The sequence below is a fragment of the Eufriesea mexicana genome, unplaced genomic scaffold, assembly GCF_001483705.2.
Source record: "Eufriesea mexicana isolate 0111107269 unplaced genomic scaffold, ASM148370v2 scaffold354, whole genome shotgun sequence".
Classification (NCBI taxonomy): Eukaryota; Metazoa; Arthropoda; class Insecta; order Hymenoptera; family Apidae; genus Eufriesea; species Eufriesea mexicana.
Window position 1 is genome coordinate 406,412 of NW_016908520.1, and position 25,495 is coordinate 431,906.

The 25,495-nt window shown below is 42.7% G+C and overlaps 1 protein-coding gene across 4 annotated transcripts in view; it reads left to right on the forward strand.

Moving 5' to 3' along the window:
- Rpb8 (DNA-directed RNA polymerases I, II, and III subunit Rpb8) overlaps window positions 1-25,495 on the forward strand; it is a 68,603-nt gene that overhangs the window by 7,431 nt on the left and 35,677 nt on the right. The window contains exons 1-2 of one of the 4 annotated variants that reach the window (XM_017912222.1): window positions 8,571-9,070; window positions 22,691-22,829. The exons of 1 other annotated variant lie outside the window; for it this stretch is intronic. In XM_017912222.1, the coding sequence (XP_017767711.1) occupies window positions 8,948-9,070; window positions 22,691-22,829 (262 nt within the window). In that variant the 5' untranslated portion in view covers window positions 8,571-8,947. Of the gene's footprint in view, window positions 1-8,570; window positions 9,071-22,179; window positions 22,223-22,690; window positions 22,830-25,495 lie in introns of those variants that run through there. 2 more of the 4 variants (XM_017912224.1, XM_017912223.1) reach the window with 2 other exon arrangements.

Genomic DNA, 25,495 nt, shown 5'->3' on the forward strand with positions numbered 1-25,495 from the left:
ATATTATAAACTTACTAGTACTTATGTATATAGGGAATTTTTTTATTAATATAGAAATTTTTGTGGAAATAAAATATTAAATAAACTTACTAGTATTTAGGTATATAGGGAGTTTTCTGATTAATATGGAAATTCCTACGGACATAAAATAAATATGGCGGACGATGGGTGGGACAAGAAACTTACTCGTGATTATTTTTTATATCACTCTATTTTTTCTTCCCCCATTTTCATTCTAATTATTTTAGGGATAGTATATAGGGAATTTTCTGATTAATATGAGTACTTTTACAGAAATAATATATTAAATAAACTTACTAGTACTTATGTATATAGGGAATTTTCTGATTAATATGGGATTTTTTACAGAAATAATATATTAAATAAACTTACTAGTACTTACGTATATAGGGAGTTTTCTGACTAATATGGAAATTCCAAAGGAAATAAAATAAATATGGCGGACGATGGGAGGGACAAGAAACTTACTCGTGATTATTTTCCATATTTTCTTTCCCCCTTGTTTCTTTTTTTAATTTCAGTGTGCCATGTTTTTATTACATTGATTATATAACGGTGCTGTAGAAGTCCTGTCCCTTTTTATATTCCTCTCTAGCTGTCCCCTGCAACCAAAGAAACATTAACGTAATAATCTATAAATATCGCAATATTAATCGACACGATAGCATTAAAATGTAACCAAACTTTACTTCTTTAATTTTAATACGTTTTTGGTTTTTCTCTTTTTATGTTTTTATTTCTTTATTTTATTTAAAAGGCCTGTAATTTTTATATCAATTTTCGATAAAACAATTAATTCTCCATATTTTTTACATCAGTCTACTGTTCATGTGCACCTGCGTGTCTTCTCAGCTCGAAATTGATAAAGAGAATACCGCGATCGTTAAATTTTACACGGACGGAATAAAAACCGCAGACATTGCTACAGGATATTTAAATCCGGTGGATTTTTCCGTATGATCAATCACGGTGTCGAACGATTCTTCACATCCGGTACGATTCACCGAATCTAAAATTGCCATTGCAAACTGCGCGGTATGAAATTATGGAGGAATTGAATACAAATATGAAAAGCGACGGGACTTTCACTGCACCCTGTACACAGTCACCGAATTTCCCCTCCTCCGATAAATGCTCCATACGCTTGATCAGGGATTTGAAAAAAAGGCGCGAAATTCGAAAATTGATCGAAACTAAATAGCTCATACACCTAGTCCAAGTGGTGCACGTTTCATTTCTAGATTTAATTTTTATCTAGTTATGGTTTTATCCACGTTCTACTATATTCACCGTAATTTACTTCGCGTGCATGCGTAATTTTATTTTTAAATTAAAATTAATTTATTAAAAATAAATTAATAAGAAAAAATGACAGAATTTGATGGCTACAAAAATCTGCGAATTTTCTCTCTTCATTGGCGCAACTTTTTTGGCTCTTTTGTAACTTTGCGATATTAATTAAAAATATCAATGACATTTTGCAAACACTTTATGCCAAAAATATTGCACCTCATGTTGGTCGATTGCCGACGAAGTTGTTTGAGCAGGATTTTTCTTGTTAACGCGGTGGAAATTTATCATTCTCGGCGCACAATCGAGGGTTCGACTTGGAAAGTTTCGAATTCGTTTATTCGGCTATTGTTGGAGGACGTATCCCAGCCTCCGCACTGCCGTATCGCTTATCTAGAGTGCTCCTCGAAGTCGATATAGCCTCCGGTAGTAGTTTGAGAAACTTTAAATCCTAGAGAGCATCTGGTATATATAGGTCAGACGCCCAATAACGATTAAGGCCACGACCTTGGCCGGCAACTGCATCGCACCACGGTTTTTCTATCCTGCCACGAATCGGCTAAATTCGATAGTATTTACAGCCGCTTCCCTATAGGACTGCCGCGTTAGCGTCGGCGGCCATCTTAGATCCGCTCCGGCCATTTTGTCCCGCTACTTTGATACGCGGCGGTACTCGCTGATATATCCTTGTTATTTCGAGTTTGTTATATATGAAACTTCGAGAATTGAAAAATATCAGAATACATGGGATAGTATAATAAGTAATATTAATTGGAAAATTGCATTACTCGATGGAACAAGCTAGATATGGATTTACGTTTATATGAGAGTTAATCGTAATTTAGGTTAGTACATGATCCGGATATTGGGTTGGAAGAGGCGTCTAAATGAAAGGATTTTTTAGAGTTTTTATTTTTGCAGTTGCTGAAGATATAGGGTTGATTTTGTTCAGGTTAATATTGGTTTTTATTTAAGTAGGATTGTAATTGTAATTTTTTAATTAATATCTAATGGGTTACACCTATATTTAGGTGTAATTTAGAAGCCTAGTCTTAAATCCTGAACTTAGAATTTGAGGCAGAATTTAAAAATTTGATGGAAGATTAAGTTAGAATTCTATTACGCTATCTTAGAAAACTCTTTGATTAGAAATTCTATAAAAATTATTAGTAGTATTTGTACCACAAATTTTTCGATTTTGGAACAGAATTGGAGTCTTCAAACGTAGGTTATGTTAAAATCCTCTTATAGTATCTTAGAGAACCCTTTGATTAGAAATTCTATAAAAATTATTAGTATCTATACCATAAATTTTTCCATTTTGGAACAGAATTGGATACTTGAAAAATAGGTTATGTTAGAATCTTCTTATAGTATCTTAGAAAACTCTTTGATTAGAAATTCTATAAAAATTATTATTAGTATCTATACCAGAAATTTGTCCATTTTGGAACAGAATTGAAGACATCGAAAATAGGTTATGTTAGAATGCTCTCATACTATCTTGGAAATCTCTTCGATTAAAAATTCCGTCGAATTTATTATCGGTGTCTAGACATGCGTTTTTTCGATTTCGATACAAGCTGTCAGAGTATAGTTGGTACGAGGGATATAGTATGCTCGTAAATTACTGTATTAAGTGGCGGCCGCGATTGATGTCGAAATGACACCGTTGAAACGACACTCAGGACCGTCTGCAGTTTGCGGCTGCGGCTGTATTTAGCGCGAGGCAGTAAAACGGGAAAAAATTGTTTATTGACTTCCAGTTTCAACTTACTTCGTTAATTACCACCTACCGTCCATTTACTACTACCATATTACATTTAATATCTCGTCCATTTAATAAAACTTGAACTTTTGAAAAGCCACTGTCACCGTTACCCGGCAATCGAAGAATCCGCTTGAAATTGACAGCGTACGGCCCTGATCGACTCTCGAGTGTCTTATCATCTCTTAAATATCTCGGATCACTGTTTCGGAAGTCTGAACACTTGTACTTTTAGCCTTGATTGATTTTACGACCAGGCTGCGTCGTCCGAGTTAAGCGCGGTTCGAATTTTTGGCAGGGAGTGTACGTAGATATAATATAGTTGGTGCAACGTGTAGCCGATGCACATGTGTGCCTATATGTACGTGTAGTTGGCATATAATTAGCGGATATAGTTGTGTCCTGCGTATACTTAGTGTATATAATTTGTGCATTATAGATAGTGCACATAGTTCGTGCATATGTATAGTTAGTGCAAACGAGTCGTATAATCGAACAACGGAATAAATTTACATACGTTATCAGATTATTTCCTTATATACTTGTACAATTGATAACTTACACATTTATAAAAATGGCCTTGAGAGGGAAATCAGCAATTATAGTATTCTTTGCTTTGAACTCGATTATTTATCGTGACACAATTTTTTAGACCAAGTTGTCGAGTATAATAAGATACACAACAAGGAGCAAAGTGTATTCTATATTATACTATACTATAGTGTTCACGCGTATCGATATGCTCGCGTGACAATTATTTCTCCGCGTTAACAGTAGACCTACCTAATCAGTCGAAACTACTATATTCAGAGGAATATTAATTTTTCATAAGAATTAGAAAATTCATTTTGACCTTTATCGAAATGGCAAGGTGATTAAATATACTCATTTATCTTCATCGTACCGCTGTAATTATTTTTACAGCGCTCACTATTATATAGTGGATATTAGTACTATATAAATATTAACCCTTTGCACTCGTATTTATATTTGAGAAGGCTACCAATCAACTCGGAATATTTTGTCATATTCGATCGAAACGAAAACATTTTTATGAGAACATATTACAATTTAATTTGCCGATTTAATAGAAAGAATGACGAAAATACCCAAATTTAATATATGTATAACAATAAAATGGCGACTATATGGCGACATACGAGTAGAAAGGGTTAACTATAAAAATCTAATTCTCATGAAATTCTTATCCAAAATAACTCTTATAATAATCTCGTTATTAATAGTAAATTATTAAAAGTAACAGTTTCTATTTATGAAAAATTGGTAAGTATGGTAGTATATGGTAGTATATTTTTACTAGCCGTTCAAAAGTATCATCCTTTCCAGAACAAACAGTATCTTCCCTAAAAGCTGGAACAAGGCTCGATATAAAAGCAGTTGGAGTTAATAATATTCCACTTCACGCGTATTACGGCGATCGTTTCGCAAATTTCCACGTTAAATCGCTTCATTATCTCGATCACAGACTCGGAGCGTGCTGCGAGCTGAATGTTAAGGTATCAGAGCCGATTTCCAATCTTTTCAAAGATCGACGAATTCCTAATGCAGGGTCGTGGAAACTTGGTAATTGGGTCCCTCGGAAAGGAAAATGAAGGACGGGAGAAGAAAAATCCGCGAGTTCCGAGTTGCACAATCCTTTGGAGAGATCGCTCCTGACAGTAGGTCACCTTCCATTGCCGGGTGCTGAGGTAATTCGAGCAATTTACTCGGACAACTCAGGCAGATCGCTGGCGAACCTAATAATTTCCTCCTTCTGTCCAAGAATCGTGCATACGTGCCTCGTCTTTATTTTTAGGAGAAGAATCTCGTCACACGAACCCAGGGGCTATCTCGATGGTCGCATCTCGCATCCAAAGAAACGTCTTACTTTCCCGAGGAGCATGCTTCCTTGCAACCTTTTCATCCCGGCCATCGAGAGTTCCTTAAGTAACGAGAGGATAGACGTGTAGTGGTTATCAAAATGTAGAAATGTCTTTAAATTATAGTTTCATGATCTTGGGAACTGAAAAGAATTTAAACTCGGGGACTTTTCTTTTTTATAAATAAATAATCCATAAGTTAATAAATTTTTTGGTATTCTATTGGCAAAGATTGCATGGATTCGTTACATAGTGGCGCAGTAGCTATTAAATTGTAGAAACGTCTTTAAAATATAGTTCCATGATCTTGAGAATTAAAAGGTATCGTGTCTTGAGGATTCTTCCGTTTTATAAATAAATAATCCATAAGTTAATAAATTTTTTGGTATTCTATTGGCAAAGATTGCATGGATTCGTTACATAGTGGCGCAGTAGCTATTAAATTGTAGAAACGTCTTTAAAATATAGTTCCATGATCTTGAGAATTAAAAGGTATCGTGTCTTGAGGATTCTTCCGTTTTATAAATAAATAATCCATAAGTTAATAAATTTTTTGGTAATCTATTGGCAAAGATTGCATGGATTCGTTACATAGTGGCGCAGTAGCTATTAAATTGTAGAAACGTCTTTAAAATATAGTTCCATGATCTTGGAAACTGAAAAGAATTTAAACTGGGGGACTCTTCCTTTTTATAAATAAATAATCCATAAGTTAATAAATTTTTTGGTAATCTATTGGCAAAGATTGCATGGATTCGTTACATAGTGGCGCAGTAGCTATTAAATTGTAGAAACGTCTTTAAAATATAGTTCCATGATCTTGAGAATTAAAAGGTATCGTGTCTTGAGGATTCTTCCGTTTTATAAATAAATAATCCATAAGTTAATAAATTTTTTGGTAATCTATTGGCAAAGATTGCATGGATTCGTTACATAGTGGCGCAGTAGCTATTAAATTGTAGAAACGTCTTTAAAATATAGTTCCATGATCTTGGGAATTAAAAAGTATCGTGTCTTGAGGATTTTTCCTTTTTATAAATAAACAATCGACGAATTAATGAATTTTCCAACGTTCCATTAGCAAAGAATGCACCAGTTCGTTTGATTGTTAATTTTCCGTTTGTTATTCGCAGTAAAAATTGCAATTCTATTGGCAAAGAATGCACCAGTTCGTTTGATTGTTAATTTTCCGTTTGTTATTCGCAGTAAAAATTGCAAAATTCGCTCGATTCGAGATATGAATCATCCCATTGGAAAGAAGTATTGCAAACAGGTACTACTGTACACGTGAACAGCGTGCTGCATCAAATTACAATTCAACGGAGACTAGTGGGAGTGCCCAGACTGTATTTAGCCGGCGTAATAGTTTCTTTAACGACCTAATCAACGTGGCTACCGTAAACTCTAATTACCGGTTAAACTGTGCGTTCGTAGTGAGATCACTGTGATTTCGTCGTTTAAGCCGACCTTTTGGACACAGCCTGCCAAAGTTCACCTTAATTCGGTTCGACTCTTCATTCCTCTCAGATTTATATATGAAAACGTCACATCTCGCAGCTTCTACCTTTTACCAGGTGCCATTAACATTTTCCTGTTTCAACGAATCTGATTATTACACAAACCAGTGTAATAAAATAAAATTTCACGTACCAGGGACTTGACCGCAAATTCCTAGTAGAACTAGATCAAAAAAATATCCGAGTCAGCCGAATGAAATAAAAATAATAAAAATTTCCCACAGCAGACCGGTCGGTATTCCCATAAAAATTCATTTCTATATTTTTCCAGCCGAATTTTCATCCCATTTTATCTCGCACGGCCTCCCTCCGGTGGCCGAAATTGTTCCTCGATGGCGTTACATAACGCCAGCCCTCCCGCCCGGTATCGTGTTTTGGACAGAAACACAATGAACTCGTTAACGCGACCGATTGTCAGCGTCCAATTTCAGCGGCCGCCGGATTGCGTAACACCGTGTCCATAGAAGCAGTAAGATAATAAAGAATCTTTGAGAAACGCCCGCTCTTGGGAGCACGGTGTTACGTCAGACGCCAGCCAGCATTATCCATTTAATCTGATAAATGACGTCGGGTTAATCAGGCAATGGCGAACGCAGCGCGTCGCCGGATGCAAGGCACGTACTCAACGCGCGTGATCCTCGTCCTCGGCTGGCTTTTCTCCTTGTCGCTGCCGCCCCGTCTCATCTTGCTCCTCCGCTTTGCACCGTGACCTATTTCGGCCAGACGCGAAGGTGAAGGAGAGAAGAGACGAAAATGGTAGGGAAAAAAGCCGCAGGAATCGGTAGAACGCGAGCATGCAACGTGTAATGGCGCCCGAAGACAACTCGTTCCTTGGAAATCTCGCTTTTGCGGTTTCCGACGGTTTTGGTAGACGAGAACACCGAGTTTCTTCTCCGACGCTGCAAAAAGCGACGTTGCACGGCCTGCGACAATCCACTCGCGGTAGACACGTTTGCTTAAGTCTGCTCGGTTAAGTTCCTACATCTGCATAAGCGGTAATTTCAAGCAATCTTTGTATTGTGTCGAAAAAACCGTGTAAATGCGTCCATTTGCGCGAATGGCCGTTCGATATGGGCTCTACAGGTGACTCTCGCGAGCTGATACAATGGCATCACAGTTCCGTGGCTCGAAATTCGTTACGTATTTATACACGAAAAATTCGACGCACGACAGTGCACGATGCATATACGCGTAAGAGAAATGTAATGTGGTTTACGATTTCTGGGAAATAGGCACTTCTAAGAAGCGTTATTTTATTGCTTTGCCAGTTTACTTTTTATCGAAATACATCTTTTGTTAGGAATCTTTTTGTAGAATGTCATAAAATGATAATGTAGCTCGGAACTAGTTTCGTATTTAGGTAGAAACTAGAAATTACGTGCATACGTGTGTAAAGCTTGAAGTTTAGGAGGTAGATGGATTGATCTTCTTTGAATTTTATGGAAGGCTTAATGATAAATGCAAATTTTCGCACGATTATCCTGGAAAACGACGAGGTTTCTCGATTTCTCGTTGAAACCGCCAGAAACTAATTTTTTCCGATGTAGCAAGTGCTCGTGGCCACAAGAGCGCGATACCACCTGACGACCGACGGCGTCACGCGATTGGCCGCCTCGTGGTCGGCCGACCAATCGGCTGATCGCTTTGGTATGGCGCGTCGTGCCGGTTACCGGCTTTCGCAGTGGTTCGGCTGCTGGCCCGCGACTGGTTGGCTCGCTAGCAATTGCGCGCAAAGCAAGAAAAAGCAAGAGCGAGCAGCATGTGCGTGGTCGAGATAAAGACAGACGTGAATCGTGATCGCGACGAAGCAACGTTCTCGTATGTGCGTGTTTCGGGCAAGGAACGAGAGAGATAGGCGGAGAAAAAGAGAGACAAGTAGAGACACGCGTGGAAAGAACAACGAGGACAAAAGTAAATACTGAGGAAAGAAAATGGACGTACAGGCGACACAGGAGGCAGAATGAGAAAGAGAAGGAAAGAAAGAGCGTGTGTGCGAGCGAAACACCGCGACGGAGGAACTGTTGGAGCGAGAAAGAAGCGGGAGAGCGCGAGAAGGACACGTCGATGAAAAAGGGGGGCACGGTGGTGCGGTGCCGGCTGCCTTCGGCGAGTCGACAGTTTGGCGTTCGGTGTTGCTAGGCGCGAGGGCCACTGTCAGTGCCAAGGCGGCAGCCGGCAACCTTCTCGTGCGACCGCGAATCGTGCCACCTTTTTCTTCGTTTCTCTTGCTTTCGCCGTACATCCGTTCCGTCATTCCTCATGGTCTTTCTCTCGCGACTGGTCCCGCAATATTTTCTCATTGTTTTTCACTCGCGAGCCAACGCCTCTGTCGAGGATGCATTTTCGAGACTGTTCCAACGGCGAACCGGCACCCGGTCTCTGGGTTGCTTCTCTTTGGCAGCACTGCGTCGCCGTCGTGGTGGTGCTGCGTCTGCGTGCGTGTGTGCGTGAAAAGCCCGAGGAAGAACATCATGGAGACACGCGAATTCAGTAAAGTGACGAACGATGATGGGATGTCCATTGAACCACCTTTCTCGTGCCACACGGTTGCGCCATTCTATAGGAATACCGCTTTCGATGGAACCGGCAACCAGGTAGAGATCAGATTATCTTGTGAAAGTTACGAGGCAGGATGGAATTTGAACGGTGCACGCATCTTGCAACAAGTTAATAAATTTAATCCGTAACCAACCTGTCGCTTTGTAAATTAAATTCGATTATTTTCTACCGCTAGAAATTTTCCAAATTTTTTCTCGCAATATGTTTCGTCGACGCGTATAAATAATTTGAAAGAACCAATGAAACGCGAGGTATTTAGCGCGCCATTCCATCCAGCTGTTATTTTCGTTTGGATTTAAATTTTTTTTAGTTTCCGTGTATTCTGGTATCGATATGTGCGCGCGTGTATATATATTTTCTTTTTCTCGTAACATAACCTCACACTAGTCCGGTGCAAAATAAATTTTAATACAGAGAAATGGAAATAGGTGAATGTATGAATTATGGAAGTGCGGAAAGTAATTCTATCACGTGTTGCATACTGAATTCCGTTAGGAGAAAAGCACGTAAAAATTGCGCTCGCATTCAAATACTAATACACGTTTTTGTTGCATCTTATCGCACGCCTGAATATCTCGAAACGTTTTCGCGTTTGAAACCGTTTCGTGTTAAATAATAGGCAACTTCGACCCACACAAGTGCCAGCGAACGATAAATCGTTTTGATTTCATCGAACTTGTTGCGTCTTATCTCACTCGCGTTCGATAGTCAACGAACACGCTTTCGACCGAAAACTTTTCGATACCGCGCGCACGTCGATGTGTATATTCGATATTTGAACAATAAATTATTTAGCAGTGCAAATGAGACTATACATGCCTGACACAGATGTATTACGTTACGATCGACTAGTTATCGAAAAAGTAAACAAGATATCGAATTACAATTTGTCACAGACGCCTAGAAACGAAGCATAAAAATAGAACAATCGTCGGTGCTTCGTTTCCCCTAGTTGATTTCACTTACCAGTAACCAGATGACACTTCTGCTTTCGTAAGCTAGTGACAAAACCTTTTATTATTTCGCCTGTCTTACGGAAAGTTTTTTTATTATTTCTCGTGTCGTTTCGTTGCATCAACGATGACGCAATATCGTGAAACGATTACAAGATTTACGATTCCAGCGTCATTTCCCTATGATCTTCAATTTTGCGTTGTATTAGCTCACGTATTGAGGTGGCACGATATGCGTGTTTACACGCGACACTGCGACGCAGAAATAAGCGGGGAAAATGCGCAGTTAGCACGTTGGTAGCTCCTAATTCGTCTCCGACTCATTTGGGGGTCTTTAAGTGTCCCTGTTCGCGCGATTAAGGGGAACGAGTGTATAAATCAGGCGAACGGTTTTTCGTGCGCGGGACGAAGCTGCGCAGACGGATGCGCGGTCTTACGTATCTGTGATCGATGTCGAGTGTCGTTGCTATCTTCTCGCCTTCGAGTTATCGATACCGAAATCGTGACGTAGAATTTTTTTAAGGGTTCGTTGATTTCGCTTAGAAATATATCGGATAGAAATAGCAAATGAAATGTATCGTCTAGTATAGCGTGTTGGAAATGTACATACCTTGGGCAGACAATTTCCATACGAGACACGACTTAACGGTTCGATATGTTAAGCGTGTGGCGTCTTTAATATGTCGTCTGACTGGTATCAGTCTTTTTATTAGAATATAAAAATTTTTCGATTTTAACGTTCCGCGCAAAAACGGTCTATATAATTTTCCATGCGATTCGAGTATTAATTAACGGAACCTCGTTAAATACATTTTACATCTACGAAATTCGAGATAAATGGTTAATACCTATCGCGTCGTCTCGTGTACGCACTACGTCACTGTACCTGTCAAATTAACAACATTCATAAACCGATATATTCCCCTAGAGGAACATTTGCAAACACCGTAACAAACGTCGTCGCTTATATCAGCTGGAATCAATTATTCACTTTAATTTACCGTGATCCTTTACTCCGTTCTCGTTAATATAACGTTTCTAACATTCAGTATGACTATCGATTATTATATTCTTTTTTGCCTCTTAGGTTATGCTCGTAATTTCTTCTCTGCCTATTACTTTCTGCCAATCGAACCGCGATCGGGAACCGGTTCTTAAATCTCGAATCATTACAAAGCGTGTACCTGTCCCTCTGTTCTCTTCCCTTCCCCTTCCATTTTCTTTCAGAGCTCTTCTGGACGTTCCGAGGCGAACACTCGTGGAGTCCCAACTCGGCTACGCGGCCAACTCAATTTCGTGGCGTATTAATTAATCGGGGCGCGCTTCGACAGACGTCGGTAAAGCAGTTCGCGAATCTATCCGCTGGGCGACGTTGCTCTCGCAGCGGAGTATGTGTCAATAACAGGAACCTCAGCCGCCCTAAAGGAGAAACGCGTTCGGATAACAATAACGGTCCTAGCCCAGCTCTTTGTGCGAGTGCATGCGCGTTCGGGCGAGCGTGTTTCCGTGTGGAAAAGGTCAAAAGATCGTGGAGAGGAAATCGTGTTACTGGCAATTAATCAGTCGACAGACGTGCGCGCGTTGATGTGTCGATTGTATAATACGAATTGATGACTCTCCTTCACGGATGACACTGAAAATTCTTTTTTTAGAGAATCCCAGAGACGGTTGGGTGTTTACGCGAAATTTGAATTTAAATTTGAAAATTTGAATTCGGATTTACATTCGGATATTTTTATTCAGATTGAAATTCGAAAATTTGAATTTCTATTAAAGGATTACTTTTTACTCGCGTCTTGTCTTGTGTTTCGAGTAGAGATCCCGGTTGAACTTTTGCCCGCAGATTTTCGCTAACGGTCGATCGGGAAATCACCGGACCTTATACAGGAGCGTGTCGTCATGGCGCTTGCGTTTTTAGGGGGTGACTGTGAGATTTACGTTGCAGGATGAACGTCACCGGTGAAGTTAGTCACGGAATTGGTAGGGCAGATCGGTTGAAAACAGTTTCGCGTAGTTAAACCCCACTTCGACAGTCAGGATAAATGAAGTGCTTATCCCTTCTCGCAATTTCTCTCAATAATTCCTCGCTGGATTTAATGAAATTTTTTCCTGTCCCACCGTTCACGTTAGTCGTAATAATTTCTCCTACGCTTCTATACGAAGAACATTCTTTAGTTAAATGTTCTCTTTTTCTCCGTCTCTCTTTTATCCGGTTCCTAGGTCTCTCTCTCTCTCTCTCTTTCTCTCTCCCTCTCCCCCCTCTCTTTTTCCCGGCCATTCTCTCTTTCAAGAATTTTGCCAATGCCAGCTAGTGACAATTAGTTTCGCGGAATAAATAAAAGAACACTCCTTATTGCCCGAGTTGTTTGAAAAAGCAGAACAAGCAGATTAATAAATGTTTCAACTATATAACTGCAACGCCTCCTCTCAGACAGCTAAGAAATAGCCAGGGATTAATAATTTTCTGCTTACCGTTGTGGTGTGCATGCTTGAGGAAATAACGGGAACTCGATGCTTTGGAATTTAATATCTCTTATTAAGTTATCCTCTAAATGCAGCATCTTTAACCCGATTTTCCGTTCAAATTTTTTACCACCTTTTACAAATCCATTACTAAAATTTTACCGGTTTAACATGCATTCGTTATCATCGAATGGGTAAGCACGCCATAATTCCAAAATGTTGTCATATCCATAGGCGTAACGAAAAATATTACAACACGTGTCACGTATTTTCATCTTCGATACGCTGCCATTTAAAATTAAAATTAAATTTTTTTTCAGCATGTAGAAATTTATTAATTCCTTCCCGATGAATACGTAAATTGCATATTTACTCGATCTTTTAAAATCCTGACATGCAGTGTCTTTCTTTAAAATTGCATATATATAACTCACCGTGTACCGAGTTAATTAACTCCACTTAAAAATCTTTTTTAAAATTCCATTGCCGAAGTATTGGACCCACGCTTAGCTCGATTAAAACGAATTTTTATTTTTTCTCCTTGACGTTAATCGATTTGTCAAATGCCTGGGTTACATATTACACGCGTAATGACTGGAAGGAAAACTTCCTTCACACGTAACCGCCCGTGCAATCAGGATATTGCCAAGTTCGTTTCACACCTGGGAACCCGTTTTCGTCCATCTTGAACTTCAGTGGGTCCCTCAATCGTTCAATCTCGGAATGTCTTCGCGAAGGGGTTTCGATATGGCGGCCGGCCGCGCGCGAAGACAGAGACGGGTATAACAGGAGGGAGAGGGAAAAGACCTTGAGACCAGCTGACAAACCGAGGAAGAAGCGGCAACAGCATCGAAATGGGGGGGATTGCGCAATGCTTCGAAATACCATGACATCGGAACGCCCATTGTCGGACACCCTGCCACATCCTCAGGGTTCCTCTTTGTCTCGGCGAATTCGTAAAGAGGAAGAGGATGAGCGAAGACGAGGAAAAAAAAAAAAAGGAAAAAGTACAGAGGAAAAAAAAGAAGCGTACAAGCCAACGTGTGGTCGCCTCTTCAACCCCTCTTCCTCTTCTGGTGTATCTGGTCTTTATCTTCCTCTCTCTTTTTCCCTCTCTCCGGTCTCTTTGTATCTTTCGCAGGCAGAATGTCGGCCTGTCCGACGGATGAATTTATTTTCGTACACGCCTTTCGACTTCACCGACAAGAGATTTATGCGAGAATCGCGGTCCGTGGCGAACTTTTAAGCGCACCGGGGATTATTCATACCCCGCGGTCGCTCGATGAGGAATTAACGACGGGGGACGTGTTCGTTTTTCGGTTAAACGCGGAGGGGTTCGTCCGTGAAAAAATATATCCTCTATATTTTCTCTGATTTTAAATTTTCTTTTTTTTTTCCTATTTTTTTCCCCCCTTTCCCCGTTTGGTTTTTAATCTCCTTCCTTGTTGGTTTTCCGATCTCCGCAAGAGCGTTCCGCGAGTAAGGTAAATTGCATCGTCGACATATGTATTACCTCTGCTGCCTCTCGTGGATTCAGTTTGTTTCTGGAAAAATTACCGTTCTCCAACGGGGTTTGTTTCGGTTGGAACAATTTTTCCCATGGAAATGCAATTTCAGACGATCGTGGCTATGGAAAAGAGAAATATCGATGTTTATGCGAAACGCAAGGTTTTCCAGCCACTCCGGATTCCTTTTTAATCATACGCCATCGCGAGTTACGGTGACGAGCGTCAGGCCGCGATTGCAAACCCTCTGGCGGCCAAGTGAACAAATATCGATGGAGCTTCGGTGCACAGGCCACTCTTTTAATTCCCTTCACCATTGAACTTCGTTAAAATTGAAAACGACGAGTGGAAACCAGTGAAGTTGGATGAGTTTTTGTTAAAGAGATTTCTGGATTATTTACTGTCGATATTTGGGGAATAAAGGTGTACTTGAAACGGAATTCCGACGAGTTGAAGTCTAGCGGGGAAAGATGCGCGAGGGTCCCGGTAATTCGTTACGTGCGATCGACCTTCGACTCATCGAGTGGCTTCGCTGATCATCAGTTTGGCTGACGTGTTCGGCGCGATGTATGCTGTTTTATTAAATCGATCAGCAAACGTGTCCTCCCTTTCGTCTTCAATTTCTGTGCGACGTTGCCATTTTCTATCTTCTCTCGAATCATCTCGTCTTTATTGCCCTCTCCCGCGACATAATCACCGATAGCGTGGTACCATAAATTCCAGTAAGAGTCGTAACTCACGACGAATGTCTTGTAATCGCAATCATATTTACAATTAATATAGCAATTACGGAAAATTTATTCGTAGATTACACGATCGATATTATCGAATAAGATAGTACACGCATAAACTAGTTACTAAAATTCTGGGACATACAAAAGATATATTCTTTGCCAAACAGCTGTTATAGTACTGAACGTCGATATCCAATTGAATAATTAATTACTCCGCATTTTGAATTGTCTCGAGGAATTTCTGAAAATTCTCGCGATAAACATCTCGTAATTCGATATGTTTTAAAACCCATTCTCTGCCATTTTCAGTATTCGTTAAAAATCCGAATAATTCAAAAATCACCGATACATTCGTCAATGATTGGATGGTATCAGTGGCAGAACACGGGGAACCGCAAGGATCGCTCAAATTCCGTCGACACGGGCTCGAGCTAATTAAAAACTTTCTCATCCTCGTCGCTCCTCGATCAAAGAAAACAAACCCTCTTACTCTTAATTGATACTCGAAGAAGTACTAACCCAGAGAGACAGAGGAGCAAAAAAGCCGGAACCAAGAAAAAAACGAATTCCAAAAAGATTCGAATCCCTGACAAAAGGAAGGAAGGGAAAAAAGTGGGGTGAGGGGTGAAACGTCGCGGTGAAACGCGGCGAAACGCGTGCATAGCGTGTATATTCCATCGTGGCGTAGCTCTCGGAATTAAAAGCTTCGACACAGAAGAAGAAGCGAGAGAAAGAGAAAGACAGGAAGGCTAACTGTGCGCGAGTGACGGGGTGGGGGGCGCGGGAGATGCGTCACCGGGAGGTGGTGGCCACCACCCTCGCCCTCCGTGGCTCTTTTGAAGGTCAAGGTTTCCCGCCCCTCCGTGTGTACGTGTATACACGTATATAGTTTGGTGTAGGTGTGAGTGTGTCAGGCGAGAGGATTACGAGGGGGTAAGAGGGGAGGTTGCAGGCGTGGAAGTATCGGTGGACGAGGATGCCGAGGGGCCGATCGGGGTGCGCGTGGGTGGCCGGGGGTGTGTGCCAGGGGTGGCGAGAGCCCGGTGCCCAGTATTTATAGCGCTTGCGAACCGGTCGATAGCGGATAGCGACACTGCGCAGTTGGGAAGCCCTCGTACCGAATCCGCCCCCCTCCTTTGTCCCCTTGGTTTTGTCCTTGTCCCTCACTATCTCTCTCGGCAGAGCCTAGCTTCGCCACCCCGCGTTCACCCTTTACCCGACCTCTTACTTGCTCGGCCACCCCTTTCGCATCAAGGCTTTTTGCTCCCTTTTTCTTGTGTACATTTTGTGTCTTCTTTTTTTTTTTTTCACTGTCCTATCCGATCCTGTCAGCTTTCTCTCTTTAAACTTAATTTTTTTCTTCCTTTCTTTCCTTTCTGACCGGTCGGTCGGTGCCTATAGTAATAGATAGGCGAACGGAGAAAGGAAAAAGAGGGACGACTTTCCTCCGGGATATTGGTCATGGGTATATACATCGGGGATGTACCGCTCCGGGGGACGCGGAATGGTCGATATTGATATTGATTGGAAGTTTTTAGCGGCCGATGGTTTAGAAGTTGCGCCTTGCCGAGCGTCGGAGAGGAATCGCCATTGGGATCGTGTTTCGCCCGATGGATCGGGTAATCGCGTGACCGGCCGAATGTTTTCAGGTTCCGTCGCGAGATTATCGCGTCGAGATATATTCCGTTTATCTGAACTTTTTTTTAATGGTCGAATAAAAATCATTTGTTTTTTTCCATCGCTGCTATTTTTATTTTTACTTATTCGTTTTTGTTTTTATTACTATTCCTCTCTTTATTCCGTTTATAAGGGTCTGATATAAGAGTGAAAGACGTTCCGTTGTGTAAGACTGCTCGCGTTCCCGGAAACACGCGTCCCTTAACGTGTAGGGGTCGCGTATAGTGTCCGTTCCACGCGCATCCTAAGTATAGGTGGCTCGAGTCTATTTTCGCGGCAATTCATGATATACGCTATCGGAAAGTAAGCGATGGTTGGCACTAAATAAAGGCGACGGATTATCGAGTGGAGGACTATTAATAAGAACCATTCGACTCGATGTTAATTCACCGCCGTCGGTGGAGACCGATTGACGAGTCAGATGGGCGCACCCACAACTAAACGATACAACGAATCACGAGCTTCTATTTGCGGGGTTAATTTTTCCGAAAATTTGAATTTCCGGTTCTTCGACGCAGTGGACAATCGCATTCAATTGGAGTCTGATTGAAGAGCGGCCAGTTTGGTTTTGATTAACGGCCGCCCTGCGCCGAGTCGTTAGATTTTTATCCCTCGAAAAAAATCCCGGATTCTAGAAACAGCCTTAATAAATTAATGAAAAAGAAAGAAACGAAGCAAAGAGCCAGTAAGTCGAACGACAAATTCGATACGCGTTCACGTTTACTTTCCACAGAAACAAGTCCAAGTGGCCTCACCGGTTTAAGGTGGTAGCGGAGAAAAGGAAGAAAGAGAAAAAATATGTGGAAGCGAAGGAAAAACGGAAAGACGTGGCAAAAAGGAGAATCCGGCTAACGAAAAACGAGAGAGAAAGGAGTACGGTTGGATAAAGAAACTTGTCTGGGAGAAGGCACGAGAAAGCGACGTATCAATGTATATGTACCTGCCGCAGAAGGTGGGAGAGAGACGGAACGGGACGATGGAAGATGACGAAACAGAGCGAGAGTATGAGCGAAACAACGAAGAGGAGAAAAGGGAGGTCAGAGGGTTGGCGAGCGCCGCCCCTCGAGTAGTGGGGGTAAACGTATCGCCATCTTCGTCCGGACCGTTGGGGTTGAGGGTTGGTACCCCTACCTGCTACCTTCACCATGAACTAGGGAAAGACAGTCGTCTAAGGGGAAGAATAGAGAAGGATAGCGCGAGCGTGGGCGTTTCTGTAGACAAAGATGGAAGCTGGTTAACGCGACAGAGAGACAAGATGGTGGAGATCAGCGGCTAGAGAGGAAGCAGAAAAGAGAGTGTAAGAGAGACAATAGAGGAGGGGTTGGTTTCGTGCGTTTCGTTGGAGAACTCTAACTACCGGCCGACCGTAAAGGTCGTCGTTGCGTTTCTCTCTTCCCCTTTTTCTTGCTTCTTTTTCCTGTCCGCGCGCCCGTCTTCCGTCGAGTCGTCGCGTCCTTTACCGGCCAACCAGCCCAGCTGTGGCAGCAACGTTAGCGCTGCTGGGATTCAGTGCGTCGTGCACTCTTGTCCACGAGGTGCACGAGGTTAGTTCCGCGGTTGCTTCATTTTTCTTCGCTTGGAACAACCGAGATTTCCAGTTCGGAACTCCATCTTAGTCGAAATTGTTGCGATAAGATCGTTCTCAGTGTTACCACCAGGCGGCTGGCGGTTGGAATACGAGGATTTGTAGTTGCAAGAGAGAGCGACCAGGCGGTATGTCTCGAGGACAAGATCGGAGAGGAAAGGTGGAATGGCGAAGGAGAGAAACGGAAACACGGTTCTCTGAAAAATGTGTCATTTTCCGTCTTCCTCCAAGGAAATTTAAAGGGACCGCGAAGGATGTGTTGTCGGGAGGGGGGCAGGACCGTGTGCCGGGGCGGTGAAGGTGAGAGGGCAGTTAAAGGATGAAATAGAGTGGGAAGGAAGGGGCGACGGGGAAATCGAGTCTGGTTCCTTGTATCCCGTTTGAGCCCTGTGCCATTAGTTGACCATGAAGAGTATTACGTATCTCTTGATCCGCAGAACCAGCTGACACGTACCCACTCGACCAAGTGAAAATTTTTGTTTTTATCACCAGTGAAACACCACACGCAGTGCATCCGTTGTTGTCAAAATTGTACAACCTTTCTGAAAACAGCAACCTCCTCGCAGTAATCACCCTCCTCGATTTGGCGAAGAAAAAGGAGGACCGCTGTGCTCCGGGGCAATGAAAAAAGCTGCTTAATTGCGAAAAGACGGGGTGGATGTTTTTAACGAGTCTTTATTAATACCGGTTCCTTCCCCGGACCACGTTAAGTCCAATTAGCTGACACAAAAGCAGAAAAATCCTCGTCTCGGCGATCTTTCTTATTAGTACCTCACAAAGGGAGCGCAACCTCCGTCGATTCGGTATTTAAAGAAACATACGTACCATGAAGTGGAGGAAAAAAGAGAGAGAATAGAAAGGAAAGGGAAAAAGCATTGTGAGAGAAAGAAAGAAGACGAAGATTTCTCAGAATACGTGTATATGTGTGTACGAGTATATCTATCTGACGGTTCGCCAGGACCAGCCAGCGAAAACCACCCCTCTTGCCCTTTTCGCGAGAGAAACGAAAACAGTGGGAGCTAGAGTGCGACAGGTGGAGAAGAAGGGCAAGGGGCGGGGGTAGGTGGAAGGCTGAGGGCATTTCGGGGTAGCGAAGGAGAAGGAAGGAGGTGGTGGCTAGTCGTGTGGCCATGCGAGGACAGAAGAGCGACGGAGAGGGATGTCGGTAGCGCGCGGCGGTGGTGGCTTGGCCGCGGGAGGGGTCGGCCGTTATTCGGCGTGGGAGGGGAAGGGTTAGAGGGTGAGAGTTGGCGGCGGAGTGGGGGGATAGAGGCAGGTTCCGTGCGTTTCGTTGGAGAACTCGTACCACTGGGCGACCGTAAAGGTCGTCGTTGCTCTCTCTCCATCGGCACATAGAAGTCGAGCAGCTAGCAGCAACGTCAGCAACGAGGAACGGATCAGTCCACCGTGTGCCAGCCTCGAGGTCCGTGTCTCTCTCTCACTCTCTCTCACTCTCTCTCACTCTCTCTGGATCCTTTGATCATCGTTCGCGGTGTGGAGAGCGAACAGTATACCGCTTCGAATAGTATACGTACGATTATCGATACGATCGAATTTCCACGAATTTTTTCTCTCTCCCTCTCTCGCTCTTTCTCTCTCGCTCTTCGTTTCCGTATCGGTGTCGAGTAGCTAGTTGAAGTTGCGTCCGACGAGGAAGATGAAACGAAAGGATTTCAACGGAAAGCACGCGCAGCGTTGTTCGAGAATTGGACAGTTAAAGGATGTTACGCGATTGGATCTCACGAATGATATAGAATTGCATATGACACGGAGTCGGGAGAAGAAGGAAGGATATAAAAGAGATCAGCTGGCCAAGCGACGTCGGGGTCGCCGTACATGCGATCACGGAATTACCGTCGACCATCTGCTGCGGCGATTACCGTGAGTAATTGGTGGAAGTTAGACTCCTAGAATCGATCATGTAGACGAGGAATGTCCGCTTTCCTTTCGACCTCTCTTGTTCTGACCCACCGCTGATGAATCTTCGTCTCAGCTCATACGAAGCTCGCTGCGACATTATAATAGAAACCGACCTCGGTTTTCTCCGATGGCGATGACTCCTCGATCACGTTAGGAACCAATCACGTACGACTTAGATATAACACGCATACTCGCATCGCTGCTGCCTTAAGAACTCTCTCGCAGTATCCACGCTCTGCTTTTTAACCGTCGGGCTATTTCATCCCGTGTATCACTCGCAGCCATTGGTTCCCTTTGATCATCTTCTGGAAAGGCGTTGCACAACCGGAAATGCGAATTAAGCGCGTAAATACGAACCGTGCCGCCGGTGACGAGTATTTGCCTTGCATTGTCTCTCCCCACGTTTTCGCTCCCTTTTCGTCGTCCATTCGTGTTTCTCCGCGATTTCACCACAATTTCGCCACGTCCTCGATCACCAGAGATTCAACCTGGCAAAATCGTTGGATCCCTCCGTCGAATTTTTTGATTCATTAATTCGATTAATTCTCCGCGCAGGCTCGTTATCGCGAGATGACCGTTTATCAATGAGTATTAATACGAATTGGACTTTGATTTCGCGTGTCGTACACGTACGTACAGGTGTATATAAATTCGCTGTACGAGAAAGGGATATTTTACGTATACTTTTTTAGTCAGATTTTTAAAAAGGATTTCTCAGTGTAAGGGAAAAGAAACTAATTCGAGTTTTCGATAAGGTTTATGTCGCCTCGCTGTACGCGATACGGCTGGAGCTACGTTTCAGTGAAAGAATCGGTGAATATGGAACTTTGCACGCTCCACACGTATCGCGTTTTTACGTAGGAATAACGAGAATAATTGCGCGAGCCAGCCTATCGTCGAACGTTTACGGGCCTGCCGACGAATCGGATCGAAGCAGTGCGTGCATAATACTACGTACTTAAAATGTACACTGAGTCACGTCGACGAAAGACATTTCATTAATTCACGCAAATCCGATGTGAACAATGAGATACATACAAATTAGGCTCGTCCCTGAACGATTTCCCGGACGGAGAATTATCGATGGTCGAATACCGTTTACCAGCAACAAAATAATAACCTCAAAACTCCAAGAAATATTATCTAAAACGTTACCAAAATTATCACCACGGATTAAAAAAAATTCAATTTTAAATAAGTCGAAGTATTTTAATATCTCGTGTAAAAATTATTCTCAGGTTGGAGAAGCGCTTCGCGTCCATAAAATGATCCCAACAACAGGAGGGTTTGATGTTTCCTAACCTTAAATTAACCCTAACCCTAAACTCGAAGTATTTAATATCTCGTGTAAAAATTGTTCTCGTGTTTAAGAAGTTTCGCGTCCGCAAAATGATCCCGACAATACGAAGGTTTGATGTTTCCTAACCTTAAATCGACTCGTTTGAGACGTTCCAGTTTCATTTTCCCGCGATGCAGTTTCATTTCTGTGGAAGTCTGTCATTTCATGCCCCACCGCTGAATTATACTATCGTATTACCGTCCTCTGTTCCCGGTCGCGTTCCACGGACCGCGTCCAACGCGTGTAATCCAAGAGAAACGCCACTCGAGGCCCCGGACTGCGAAGGAGTCCGGAGGCGCGTTTGAATTTGCCGCGTCGCGCGGACGGGTCCATTGCGATCCACGGCGCGCCGCTACGGCCGCGATCTGATTGGCCCGTTCCATGCGGCGAGTACAATGGCGTAGAAAAAGACGGGGTGCTCGTGCAAGGACGAATTATGTAATTGGAACGAGACACAGTCGCTAATAACGAAATCATTGTTCGGGCACGACGGGAAATCGGTCCAAATATAATCCCGCCGACCATAAATGAGATATCGCAGGTGTGTATTTTCAAGGACACCCTGTTCGCCAATCATGTATCTCGGAATAAAATTCCAGATCCACGCTCGACTCTCGAAACTCCCGAAATTTTTTATCAATTCACACCTAACCTCAAATTAGCAATTCGAACTTCGTCTATTGGAAACGGGATTTATTCTCTGTCGAGACGCGAAGTATGACGCGAGTTAAAAACATCAGGGATAGAAGTGTGAGATTCTCGAACTGGGTAAAAAGAGGTTATGTACGAAGGAGAAGTTTCGAGTGGATGAATAAAAAGAGAAAGTGCACAGACCGAGCAGGAGGATAAAAGTACGAGTTTTCTGCTGGCCAATTACCACCAGCTTTACGTACACGAGAACGCAGTCAGTGCACGTGTTAGCTAAACGGTGCGCGCGCGCGCACGGGCACACGTATTGGTTACGTGTTCTCTCTAACGAACGTTCGAACCCTGCGTGTCGCCTATATATGGGTGAGTTTCGCGAGTGTTGGCTCGACGATAAATTCGTATCGTGAATCAAATGCGATTGGCTGGCTGACAGTGACGTCAAGCCGGTGGGCAGCCGTCAAGTGGCACGACTGCGTCGCGTTCGCCGGAGATCTGTAAAAAAAAAAAAATTCGTTTCCTTTTTTCCCCTGATATGTCTCTCTTTCTCTCTCTTATTTTCTCATCGTTCATAGTCGAATCCTTCGACCACCATGACACAACGACGACGAATTTGCCGAAGACCATGAGTCATGTATAGATGACGCGCACGTCACGTGACGGCTTAGTTCTTTTTTTCGCGTAACACGTACATAACACGTTGCCTCCGGTTAGAATTAATCGGATTTCGCCTCTACCTTGCATACATGGTCGATGTTTGCATGTATACTAATTATGCGTGTATGTGTACGTGGGTGTAAAACGGGTGTCTAACGATGACGACTTTCTCCGTTGCTTTTTCCGGTTCCCTTGGCTGCCCCACGATCGATCACGCGATGGCTGGTTGCAGTGAGCAGGCTCCACTGCGAATCCGAGTCCTTCAAAATGGACTTGATCCTGGACATCAACAGCTGGCTCTACCCCATGGAACTCGGTGAGTGTCTTCCGACTACTTTCATTTCTAAGGTCAAGGAATATAGAGAGAATTAAATCAATGGTGACTTGGGGTATTATATAGTTCCTTTTCGAGACTTTAACATAAATCATTTGCATCGTACGAAATTAGGAAAAGTATACCCTTGTTGACGATTGTCCTACCCTGCAATGGCGAGTCCGACTCTTTTCACGCGACCATAATTATATTTAACGCGTTTTAAGGTACATAAAGTTTCAAGAATTTCTAAAATTTTCACCTAATTTCATGTATGTATGATTAACTAAAATTAAGTGCTACGTCACTGTATGATTTTTCATAATTAAATCGCAGTGTAAAGGATTAAATTAAATTTGCAAATTTTGTTTGGAGCAGCACCAAAAATTTAATATTTCAGCGATCCGTGGAGGTTCCTCGATTACTATGTAATAAAAATTCGTACTCTGTAATGAAGGAAAATAATTAATAATTCTAATGTAAATCCGCGTGTCATGCGTCAATGATGCAATTGATGTAAATGATTTAAAATAAATTCCATAATTCATTTTATTTCTTGTTTGACAATTTTTTTTCGGTGATCTATTCGTGTCCAAAAAATTCTCCTATGCTTAAAAATATTTTCAACGTGAAGCTGGTCCAGGTTCCATGTTTGGATTTAATTCGTTTATAAAATGTTACGTTAAAGATAGAATTTCATTGGGTTGGAATTATCGCTCGACAGCATAGTCGAAAGGGAAAAATAATTAGACGTCTGTTGGCGAAGGGATAACTCGGATCGCATGAAAATTCTGTTTGCCATAGCATAGAGACGCTGTCAAGAGCCCTAGGTGTTTGTTTACATCGCGCGCGGCTCGCAACTTTGCGTGCGCGCACTTGTTCGATACAGTCACGGTCTGCAAATGTTGCGAGATAAACGCCGAGTTTGCCGTCTCATTTAATTCGACGTAGTGTCTAAAAATTTCATCATTCTGTATATAATATGTTATCACGGCTCGATACGGTATCAAACAATTGTATTAAATATAGTGCTAAACATAATATTAAAAATTAGTATCTAATATTAGAAACAGGATTATAATTTAAAATCGTATACTTAACTCGAAAACTAGACGATAGTAACTCGGAATAGAGAGACCTCGGTTTAATACGTCGTGGGTACTTTTTATCCTCCATTACGGAAGCACAGTACGCCCCTGATTTTGATCGAAACAGAAAAGGTATCGGTGAAAATGATCGCAATAGCCGCGAATATATAGACCAGATACTATCGAACGAATGATAAATGAACGAAGATAAAATCCATTTCATTGCTACACAAAACTGGTATTGTTCAACAATGCGCGTTATGCTTGTCTATTTTCATTCTGGTGACCAAACGCACGCAGAACGTCATGAATTTCGAAGCGTAGAACGAGATATATGCGCGCGCATATAAGTTCCCGAACGTGTGCGGTCCATTTGGCAGCTATGACGATATTTAGTAATTTCTATTTTCCTTCTTGAGCGGATCGCAAATTACCGTCGTTTCCCGGTTTCACGATGATGCCAGAACCATTGATGCACCTTGCATTTGCGAGCGCGTTAAACGTTCTTACCTGAATGATGTAGTAAAAATTAGAAAATAGACGATAACACGTGTCGCGACGTACGCGATCGATTCCCCAGAAGTCGATATAGATGGCGCGTCACCTTTAGTCTTTGGTAAACGCGACACGTGTTACGCGCTAATAGACACACGTGCTGCTCCAAGCCAGTCTTTTTATTCCCGAGACTCTTCTCGGTTAGACGTGCGAAGGACGACCTTGGCTAATGGACACTAGGGAAACGTGTTCCGCACAGCCTAAACCGCGCTGCCGCTTGGCCTACTGTGTACATCTCACTTTCAAGGTGACTTCCATCTCCTTTTTATGCCGACGGATCGTTTTCGTCTCGCGACATGATCGGACACGTGAATCGTTGGTTTTCGAACGTGAAAATCCGGTATATTTTCGTCTTGTTTTCAAAGAAACATAACCTCTATCTCTCGGGTGGTTTATTTCTTTGGCGTTGCTCTTTATTCTGTGAGAAATGCTACTTACATGCATCGACACCGCGAATGTACGAAACGGCGTTCGTATATCCACGTGTAAGTTGATGGCTAAAGGTCGTCCGCTTGGTTAGTGTTTGTACTACTGCTGTTCATTCGCGTAACAACTGTGTCATTAATGGAAGCAGAAGTACGGAGGAGAAAGACGTTTTTCGACTACTGAAGTGTTTTCCGTGTAGTGTATTGCAGATACTCGATGGTTGAATAGATAAAAAATTGGTTAATATTCGTAAAAATAAATAAATTTCTCTTAGATTAAGGTAGAACGGGCCGACAAAAAGATAGCATTGATGATAATGTATATTAGGTTTGTAAATGCGCCCAAGGCCACGTCACGCTGCAGCAAACCCCCAACCCCCCTCCATTCGAATATCGTCATTTTGACTCGCCTCACGGACAGTTCTGGATGTATCTCGTTGATTCGGGCGCTGCAGAGGGAGTGGGTGCGTCACACCCACTGGTAGCAGGGGTGGGAGAAAGAGGTGGGGTGCACCGCATCGTCGATCCACCCCTGCCTGCTCGTTGTGTTTACAGATTCATATCCTGTTTCCTTGCTACTTCTCTGAGAACGCTCTTTCCC